The 11,057-nt window shown below is 36.1% G+C and overlaps 1 protein-coding gene across 1 annotated transcript; it reads left to right on the forward strand.

Moving 5' to 3' along the window:
• The first annotated feature begins 2,742 nt into the window (after window positions 1–2,742).
• On the forward strand, window positions 2,743–8,020 carry LOC131029754 (uncharacterized). The gene is made up of 3 exons (XM_057960401.2): window positions 2,743–3,878; window positions 6,671–7,225; window positions 7,415–8,020. Exons 1-3 carry the CDS (start codon window positions 2,949–2,951, stop codon window positions 7,511–7,513), a joined length of 1,584 nt encoding a protein of 527 aa, XP_057816384.1. The 5' UTR covers window positions 2,743–2,948; the 3' UTR covers window positions 7,514–8,020.
• Window positions 8,021–11,057: the final 3,037 nt, after the last annotated feature.

An 11,057-nucleotide genomic window follows, 5' to 3' on the forward strand; every position in this document is an offset into this window, starting at 1 on the left:
GATGATGTTCGAGGAATTAGGTCGTAGAAGATTGGCAGAAGCCTTCATGTGAAGTAGACAGACAATTTACCTTGTAGCCAAAGGGGTATCAAAATTACCAAAGGTAGCCAGAGGGATATCAAAAGGCTAAAGTGCAGTTGCAGGCTTTTACTGCAATTGCAAATAATTTCAATGTCACTGCCAACAATCGTCTTCCCCCATGAAGGTTGGGTTGTGGGGAGAGTATTGGGTGAGTACACAAATAATATGAGTTTTGAGTGAGGCATGTTTGCCTAGTCGCAACTCTCAAAGTTCTCCCCTACCAAAGGGTGCAATGAGAATCTTGCATCCTAGAGACTCTCTGCACTTGGCACTACAAACGTGTGATGGTGGCATGGCTCAAAAGGGTAGTTTTTTTCCCTGGTAGCATTTTGGTTTCTGCAGCAACAATTTCATGCACCTTTCCATCATGGTTTGATGATTCTTGAGGACAAAGTAAAGGCTATGAGTTTTTTACTAAGGGAATATTCTTTGTAGGAGTGGATGAATAGCAAGTAAAAAATTGCCATATGTAAAAGGTCGGAAACTTGTTGCATTTCTTGTTGTTATAAAAGAAATACCATGGCTATAGAAGGGTATTATTAAACTTTGTAATCAACTGGGTAGAATAGAAAAGGGCTTAATCCAGGTTAAGGATGAAGGTTTTAGAATTTTGAAAGCTTTTCTTATGGGTAGATGATACTAGTTTGTAGTATAAATAATAGAATCACAAAATTGTCTCCATAGTTGTGTGTTCAATGCTATTATGAATTCAATATATAAGGCAGATATGAATTTGTCAATTCTATTTTCTTGAACTTGTGTCGTGTGATTTTTGCTTTTTCTCAAGGAGGAAATTAAATTGCTATGATCATATGATAGTAACATTGAGTATATAATTTGGATATGTATGTAGAGTTTTGTGATCACATAAGTGGACTTGTTAATATGAGATATTAAAAAATTTGAGATCCATTAGTATGCATGGAATTGCTCGTAGGAATCTTGTACAACTCAGTAGCTGACTTTATGGCCCAAGAATAGGCACTAATCTATCCTAGGAGTTGATGCATTTTCAAAAAACATTCAAATTATCAAATCATCTTTACTTTCTCATTTTTAGGTGTAGGTTTTTAATTATTTTTACTCTCAAATATGCATTGATGATATACACCCAGAATAAAGCCAGTTCTGGAATAGATTTACAAATGTTCTGGTCTATTATACTGAAAGCCATCTGCTAAGTGTAATATTCTACCAAAATGTGTTAAAACTCATGAATATTACAAGGTCTACACACCTAGGTTTTGTAGAGCTTGAAGAGAAGAAGATTGCAATCTTTTGGCTAGATCTTGTCAATTGGCCATTTGTCCCAAATTCTTGTTGATAGGAGAAGCCAAATTCTTAGGCAAATTTGAGGAAACAAATGGAGAGACCAACAAGTACCTTGGCCTTGACTTCCACAATAAATTCAACTGGGAAACATGTAGCACAAAAAGGATTCAAGGGGGATGGAAAGCCTTATACTCATTACAAAATAGATGTAGAAAAGATGGACTATGGGACTAGAAAACTAAGAAAATTATTTTTGGGCTTATTGTGGTTCCAGTAGTACTATACGAATGTGAGGTATGAGGTAGCAACACTTCAACAATGAAATGGAGACAAATAGAGGGATTACAAAAACATTTAATCACAAATAGCCTCAAGATTAAATTATCTATCCCATTGAAGATTGTCCTAGCAAAGGCGGGGGCTATTCCTATTGAGGCGTCGACTATGTTCGAGTTGCTAAGTTATCTAAGAAGATTAGAAAACATGGAAATACATTGTTGGCCAAAAATGGCAATGGAAGAGAGACTAGACAGAAGGAAGAGCACATGGATGAATAAGTGGGATATTAGCATAAGAGATTGCCCAAATGACAATGGACTTATAAAAAAGCATGTGGATAGATTAGGGTAGAAAAAATAATTCTATATCAAAATTTTCAATCCATCACATGACCATATGCAAAAGAACTATATAGAAATGGAAATAAAATGGAAAGCAAAAATGCTAATTACTCAATAAGATCTAGCTCACATCAACTTAGATGCGAAACCAAAAGATGGATGATACCTAAAGAGGAGTGGGAAGATAGAAGATGTAGATATTGCACTCAAAGAGTGGTGGAGACAAAATGTCATTACATCATGGAGTGTCCAACCTACAAGGGTATTCAAATCAACTATATACAGACACTAAATGTGAACACCTTGAATGCTCTATTTGAAAAAGAAAAGATAACAAGAATTGCAAACCTCCTAATCAAGATACACAACAGAAGATCCAATATATAGAAGCAAAAAAAAGGTTTAAAGAGACTTTATCTTAGGTTTCGAATGCTTTTGGTAGATCCCATAAATTGTTTGACCGCATAGACGTAATTTATTCATTCTAACCAAATAGAAATAATTAGAGCATGGAATGATTGTGCAAACGGTCACGTTTGGGTGGCGTTGTAATTTTCGTTTAGCAGTTGACCAAACTCTCATTTTAAGAGGCAAAATAGAGAAAGAATATACTACCCCAACGAGATGAGGAGTTACCACACGCAGCCACTAAGAAAACAGAGGAGAGAATCTAAATTCATTGCCACGTGTCACCACTAGTTCTTTTTTAAAATGCGACAAAGCTGATACCAAAACGTAACGTATCGACATCCTCCCGATAAACGAACGAGAAGAAAACGTCAAACAAAAAAATAGAAGCCGCCAACGACTATTAAACACAAGGCAGAGAAGAAGACTCCGTCAGTTGTCGGAATTCCCGTTAAGCAGTTTCCTGTGCAATTCCCAAATACAGCAAGCAGAGTCCAGTCGAATTGAATAGACCAGGTCGAGTCTCCGTGCCTACGCGGGGGAGGGAAGGGAAAGAGAACGTAGGTAATGAATAAAGGATGGATCTCACCCTCAGACATAAATAGGTACACAAAACATGAGGCGTGGGAAGAAGAGATGTTGGGCACAGAACAGAGGCGTTCATTGGGGAGATCTCGAAGCAGGAGATGGCGGCAAGGGCAGGAGGGAACAGTCATGTTGGTCATGATAGGGGTGGCTCTTGCCTCTCTTGCATGGCTGGCGCTTGTCTTTTCCCCCTCTAATAATCCCTGCTGGCATGCCCTTTCTCGCTGGCAAGCCAGAGAGTCTCTGCCCTTCCTGGTCCATGATCACAATGACACTGTGGAGTTGCCCTTGCGCAATATCACCAAGGAGCTTTCGGTGAAGGACATCGTATTTGGCATAGCGGGCTCGGCAAAATTGTGGCGGAAGCGGCAGGAATTCGTAAAGCTTTGGTGGAAAGCAGAGGAGATGCGGGGGTTTCTGTGGTTGGAGGAGGCTGTGAAGGACAGTTATCAATCATCATCTTCATCGTTGCCGGATGTGAGGATATCGGCTGATATATCAAGGTTCCGCTACACAAACCCGAAGGGCCATCCCTCTGGCCTCCGAATAGCCAGGATTGTTCAGGAGACCTTTCAGATTGGTTTGCCCAATGTGAAATGGTTCGTGTTAGGGGATGATGATACCATTTTTAATATTCATAATCTGGTCAGCGTGCTTAAAAAGTATGACCCTTCGGAGATGCACTATATTGGAGGCCCTTCCGAGAGCCATTCTGCCAACACATATTTCAGTCATTCCATGGCATTTGGAGGAGGAGGGATTGCAATCAGCTATCCGTTGGCAGAGGAGTTGACCCAAATCATGGATGAATGTCTGGAGCGCTATCCTCAGCTCTTCGGCAGTGATGATCGCCTCCATGCTTGCATTTCCGAGATTGGTGTTCCTCTTACCACAGAGCCTGGTTTCCATCAGGTATGCTCTTCACGTTTTTTTTCCTCAAATCTTTCCAATTTTTTCCAACACCTATTCTCAAATCTTTAAACTAATGTTTCTTGCTCTGTTTTTCCGGTGATGAATGTCCCGAACACTCATGTAAACCAAATTCACAGTTTCTTTCCTGAAACTGCTATTCAATCTTATGGACTATGAAAACCCTATGTAGATTATTAAATGATGAATGCCTATTATCACTCATTTCGTTTCTTGTCTCTACATTATGTACTTTGCTGAATGTTTTGCACGGTCAATTTCCCATTCACAAAGTGTAGCATTTGCTGCATCTTTGATTAGTTTGCATTATGTTCTCACGGTTCGTTGAAAACAAATTTCTAATTTCTTTGGTAAATTTGTGTTGAAGGTTTCTACGTCAGTGTTTCGGATACACTCCATGAGCCATCATTAGCATGTTTTATTTATTTTTATTATTTTCGTAGATAAGCCTTCGGTAGGGTAGCGAATGTACTTACTGTGATTGTGCCTAGTGGATTTTCAACAAAGCTCTTCCTGGACATCGGTGCTCCATTTTAACCCTACACCAGAGCCCAACTGACATCCACTCAGATTATATTGATCAAATTGGAAACTGCACCATTTTTGTAACACTGTCACTGTTTCATCTATGATCTCCTTCAAAAGCACTATAATTTGTGTTTCACCAGAAGATGCATTTCTGTGCCTATGCCATAGAACTCTATAAACAAGAAAAACAACCTAATAGAAAAGTAAGTATTTAACAACAGACTATATAAAGCAAACGTATAAATCAATTACAGCTAAATAAATGAACTGAAGCTCAAGACTGCATATCACCATCCTATCAACATCTACACAGTCAACAATCAAAACTATGTGAGAACCCACAGACCATACAACATGCTACCAGACCTGTAACTAGCCGGCCCTAACAGTATAACAATTGTGCTGAGTTGAAAAAGTACGCAAACAATGTAACCTAAAAAACAAAATGGCAAATAGTTATCAAAGATTTCATATTATTTCCTCAAATCGATAACGTTATTTATTGCGCGTAGCTGCTGTAATAACATACTTTTTCTGTTCTGTATTTTTTTGTTCTCGTAAATGTTAGGGGAAGCTGATCGTTGGAAGAGTGTGTGTTGCAAATCTTCCCATTGCATCCGGTTATTGGTCTACTGCATATTATTTATAATAAATAGAAATTTCAGCCGAAAGCAAAAAAAAATGTGATAAAATAATAAAAAAGACATTTGTAATGAAGGTTTGCAAGGTTTTGGAGACCTTATTTGTGCTTTCTGGCGGTGGCTCTGCTTCCAGATCCTGACAAGGGGTGCTGCCCTTGATCCCATTGTGGGCTCTAACCCAAATCCCCACAAGGGGCCCTTAACCCCAAATCTCCACCTACTATAATTATTGTTAATATAATCATTGTTATGTTTTTTATGTTTATTTGTTTAAACTCCATTGAGTATGTCAAAGTTTCATTTACAATCTTATATTTATTTTTGGTTTGTTCCTAAAGTTCCAAAGCTTTGTCTTTCATTGTTAATGTTCAAATTTCAATGCAATCATTATCATGTTTTTATATTTATTAATTTAAATTTTACATAATATACCAAAGTTTCATTTACAATTCTTAAATGTAATTTTTGCACAATCTTTTTATATAATTAATTTTAAGCAATCATCGTCATGTTTTTTATGTTTATTTGTTTAAACTTCATTGAATATGTAAAGTTTCATTTACAATCTTGTACTTATTTTTGTTTTGCTCCTAAAGTTCCAAAGCTTTTTCTTCATTGTTAATGTTCAAATTTCAATGTTACATAATATACCAAAATTTCATTTACAATTCCTAAATGTAATTTTTACACAATCTTTTTATAATTAATTTTTCAAATTCTATACGTATTTACACCAGGCCCCTGCCATCCCCAAACTTAAGCCCTTGATCCCATCTTTGAAACACAACCCCGCTGAGAAACTCTGGAACTATGCTGATATATTGCATAAATCACCTCTTTTGTTTCCCCTTTCCTAGGCAGCATGTCAGGCTCTCATAATGATTCAACTGCATACTGACGCAGAAATTATAGGCTATGTAATGATAAATCTCTTTCATGGCATAAATCTGAGTCACTTCAGGTGCGTATATAACTATGTAATAATCAAATTATTTCATGGTATAAATCTTAGTTTAGTCTGGTGAGAAAAAACCTTCTCTTATATTTTTCTTTTTCTTTCAAGAATCAAGGTCCAGGTGAAATTGAAATTTCTGAGTGTTGTTATTTCGTATTGATGAACTGAAGTGCTTGTTATGCACGCTATTCCTTGGTTGTAAATAATATATAGCGTTATGTATAATCTCTATGAGGAGTTTAGCTTTCATTTTAGATTCTTGAACCATGAGGTTGATTTCTTTGGCATATTGATATCTATCAACAGTGTCGCGTGTCACCAAACTTTTCTGTTTCTGGTGGATTCCACATTTTCATTAGTGCTCCTGTTGGACTACTTAATAAACGTTTACTGCAAGGTTGCTCCTGTTGGATTACTTAATAAACGTTTCTGCAAGGTTTCAAACAATAAAATTTCCTAGCTTCAAACAACAACTACTTTATAGATACAGATCTTCCATGTTATAATTTCATTGATGTTGGTGCAATTTGTAGTTCTTTTTTCCTTGTGGTCCATGTTTAGTTTTCATTTAATCTTTAAATGCGATCCAAAGGGGATCGTGCCCATGCTTCATGATTAGTGAATTCATATCATTGTAACTGTTATTGCAGTGGGACATCCGAGGAAATGCATTTGGGCTTCTAGCTGCTCATCCAACTGCACCTTTTGTTTCGTTGCATCATGTGGAGGCTGTAAATCCAGTTTTTCCACAGCAAAATTCACTCGATGGACTCAGGCACCTCACAAATGCCATGAAGATTGAGCCCACTAGTTTTTTGCAGCGATCTTTTTGTTATGATCAAAAGAGGAAGCTTTCTTTTTCAGTGTCCATGGGTTATGTGGTACAAGTTTTCCCCAAGATAGTATATCCTCGAGTGCTGGATCGTCCTGAACTTACATTCAAGGCATGGAACAAGAAGGAGTACGCTTCAGAATTTGACTTTGACACTAGACGTCCATACAAGTCATCTTGCAGGAAGCCATTCCTCTTCTTCTTAGAAGATGTACACAGAAATGAAGCAAACATGGTTGTCAGCACTTATAGGCGAGATGAAGCCACAGATGATATGAAGAGAAGGGCTTTTTGCTTTTCATGGGCTCTCCCGCCCCATAAAGTACAACAGATTCAAGTCATCAGCAAGCCCATGAATGAAAATTGGCATTTGGTATTGACTTTTCTGTCACTGCTTTCTTCATCATTTCCTCAGTTGAAATAAATGATTACTATGCTTTATTAGACTGTTTCTACATATTCACCATGTTTGTTCTGGTGTTGCAGTTTGACTAAATTTGGCAGAAAGTACATGCATGAAAAAAAAATCTAACATCACGAATTGATATTGTCTGTGTTTCAGGTGCCAAGAAGGCAGTGCTGCAAATTGGAAGAAACTAAGAATAAAGTCCTTGGGATATCTGTTATGCCTTGTGATCAACAAGATAGCAGCTATGTTTGATGTTCTGTTTGAATCAACATTATTTGAGTCTGTTGGTTAAATTGCAGGCATGATTCACCTGTTCTGCATGCCTCTGGAGCTTTAGCAAAATGAAAATTTGATGACAAGGCCAATGAGTTGATTTCTTGATTGAGCAATCTTAAGATTTTTCCAGATTTTGTTGAATTGATCAGGGCAATTTTCAGAGGGGTATTTGCATAGTGCAATAGATTACATTTTTTGATTATTTCTCCCATCATGGATGCTATGTAGTTTATCACACTGGAGCATCCTCCAATATTGTAGTTATTTCTGCAAACATGGCTCCTTGTAAAGATTTATCTATTAACTTGAGATGACCAATTTTGTGCACAATTTGTACATCTTGTCTGACCTGATTCTTTCCTTCCCTTTAGTTTGGGAAGCGCCTACCAATGGTAATAAAGTTTATTTCTTTGGGAAGGCAAACAAATGTAATCTTAAGGATACAATTATAAATCAAATCTACTCATGAAGAGTGTTAAATGATTTTATTGTAAAATATTTCTGTCTGTTCTTTTGTAGCGACCAGAGGTAGCAGGAACTGTTTTGAGATTCAGGCTGCCTTTACATTGATATCGGAACTTTTTATATTAAAGAATTTTTTGTCGCATTCGAGACATTGTTTCATATCTATTTGATCTAAAAGGGGAAATGGATTTATTCAAGGAGTAAGGAGATCCAACGAGGCTGTCTTTCCAAATTACATCTAAAAGGGGAAATGGATTTATTCAAGGAGTAAGGAGATCTAACGCTCATGTATGCAATGTTCCTAATAATCATAGGGCCTGCATAGGCTTAACTGTGATATTTTTCTGTTATAAATGGCAAACTATTATCACTCAATTGAAATGAATTGAGTTTGTTAGCTTGTTTTTCTGGATAAAACTGTGTAGAATTTTGATGCCTAATGTTTTAGATCAAATTCATCATTAAGAGAAAAAAGCATGAGATTTCTCCTGATGATTGATCATAGAGTTTGATCCAAAAAATTGGGCATCAAAATTCCACAGTTTTATCCAAAAAAGCAAGCTACAACATCATGGATTGTGGAAATTTCATAGTTTTAAATGAATTGAGTTTGTAGAAGAAATAAATGATACAAAATGCTTCAATGACATAAAGAAGTCTATAGGAGCGATGAGTGTGCATTATAATTGATATTAGCTAACAAGAGTGCAAGTGGTCATTGGTTTTCTCTAATATGCATGGTATGAAGTGCAAGTTATAAAAGGCAAAGCTTCCAAAATGTGTCATTTGATTAGTGTTAAACTTTTTATGGATAAGTTAGAGTCAAATTTAAGACCTCACATTGTTGTTATGGAGTTTACCATCGAACTGCTGGCCCTCTTGATGACATGGTCCATCTTTGATTCAGGTGTGACTCATTTTCTAACATTCTTTTTGAGTCACATTGCAGGTACTTGGAGATCCTAGCTTAGCCTGACTCTACTGGTTCAAACTTTAATATCATGATACATTTTTCATGGACCAACTAAAAGTCAAATCTAAGACCTTCCATTACTGTTGGGCTCCTCTACTGCTAAGCTACCAAGCCTCTTGATGACCGATCCATCTCTAGTTCAAGTAAGACTCATTTTACAACAAATTGGAAGCGACACTACAAGGAAATTGATACTAAAAATGGGGCTGTTGATCCTGTCTGTAGTCTCAACACAAACCAAACTTTTTTTTTAAAGAACTTTCCTCTGTAGCAGCCTCGACACAAACCATATGCTGAACTTTCCTTTGTAGCTTTGGCGTTTTTTAGTTATATTGTTGGAACCCAATGAATTTCCTGTATGGTGTGAGGATCATGATTTTTTCTGCCCGGTCCCTAGATTCATCTCATTTTCAATTTCACGTACGTGTCCAATGTGTGAATGTCAAATATATGAATCTCTTCTAGCAGTCTTGGGCCATGTATCAGTAAGGCCATGAAAAGTGTTGGTTTTGTGGATATGTAAGTTTACGTCATGGTTCTTTTAAAAAGTTTTCAGCCTATGAAAAGTATAAACTTACCATATATAATATATAACAACATGATATTGGGATTTGAGTTGAAAAACATTATAATCACAAACTCGTTCACATCATGCTAGTGTAACAATAACATGTTATGGAAGAACGAAAAAAGATAAAAACTAGTTACTCCTTTTTTCTGAGCTCCTCTTGTCCTTTATGCGCGTTTGAAAAAGTCTTCAAGTGTTAACTACCATATATTAGGCCTAGGGCTCTTCCCCTTTCTCTGGATTATACGAGGAAGTAGAATTGATGCCAGCATGAAACTTGTAGACGATAAGGACATGCTCAAATATTTTTTATGTTTAAACTTTTAGTCTGCATCAGATGTGTTGGTATTTGATTCCATCCCTAATAAACAAGGTAAATGATTTTCATGATATAATATTAAATAAGAAATGTTGTACGATCGAAAGGATTAAGTTTTAGTTTTAGATATGATAAAAGTGATGTCTTATTGTAATTTATGTTCAATAATTCAATTTGATTCTTAATATCATATATAAGACAACGAAACTCTAACAAATTAAGAGATGATTCATTTTATGTTTTGATTGAATTTCACAAGTGCAAAACTAATCCTCTCACCTATGCTTTGTCCAAATGTTTATGAATTTAATCTAATATCTAAAACCCTGTCATCCTAGCATCTAGAATTGGTGGTGTCTAAGATATTGTTAGAGCTTGCTACGCTAGGCATGATAAATGACTTACTCTCCTCATTTTCTTTAACTAAACCCTTAAATCAATTTAGCAATTTTGAACAACCTAGAAAATATACAAAGCATAAATGCAAATGCCTATATCATCCATATGATCTTAGATGTTGATATAATGCTCCTACTATTAGATGATATGATATTGTGATGCTTTTGATGGATAAAAGATTAATGAATAAAAATAAATTGAGTTTATCCTTTTATACACCATCCTAGTGCCACAAAATGTATATTATGTGCTTGAGACAATGGCCAATGTTTAGTTGGAAATAAGTTAGGTTGGGCCCTAATAATTTTTTTATGGAAATTTGGAAGCAAGAAATTGTAGTTATAGGGTTTGACTAAGATACAAAATAACAAATGTGAAGGATGGGTGTGAACCACTAAGGGATTGTGACTTTAATAATATGGAGGATGGGTTTGGATCATTGGAAGATGGGTACTTAGAATAATTTGTAGGTTATTTGCCAATTGTTGCATGGATATATGCCACTTGGACACTAGTTTATTACATTTGGGACAAATAGTCAAAACAAATCTAAAATGAATAGAGGAAACTATTGAGGATACACTTTTCACTTTTACATTTTACCCCCACTTGATTGTCATGGGAATTGCTATGAAATATGATTGTCAACGTAAACGAGCAATCAATATGAAAATAAATGATAAAACACATATTAAAAGGACATGGACATGGATGATGATCACATAAATGGAAGGTATTTGAATGTTTGTTGCATAAAGAAGGCCAAGAACAAATATTTATTACAGGGAGAAGAAAA

Source organism: Cryptomeria japonica, chromosome 9 (assembly GCF_030272615.1).
Source record: "Cryptomeria japonica chromosome 9, Sugi_1.0, whole genome shotgun sequence".
Taxonomy (NCBI): domain Eukaryota; kingdom Viridiplantae; phylum Streptophyta; class Pinopsida; order Cupressales; family Cupressaceae; genus Cryptomeria; species Cryptomeria japonica.

Coding starts and splice junctions, on each gene's coding strand:
- LOC131029754 (XM_057960401.2), top strand. CDS start 2,949: ATGAATAAAGGATGGATCTCACCCTCAGACATAAATAGGTACACAAAA. Junction 3,879..6,670: donor CAGAGCCTGGTTTCCATCAG/GTATGCTCTTCA, acceptor CTGTTATTGCAG/TGGGACATCCGAGGAAATGC. Junction 7,226..7,414: donor TGAATGAAAATTGGCATTTG/GTATTGACTTTT, acceptor TCTGTGTTTCAG/GTGCCAAGAAGGCAGTGCTG.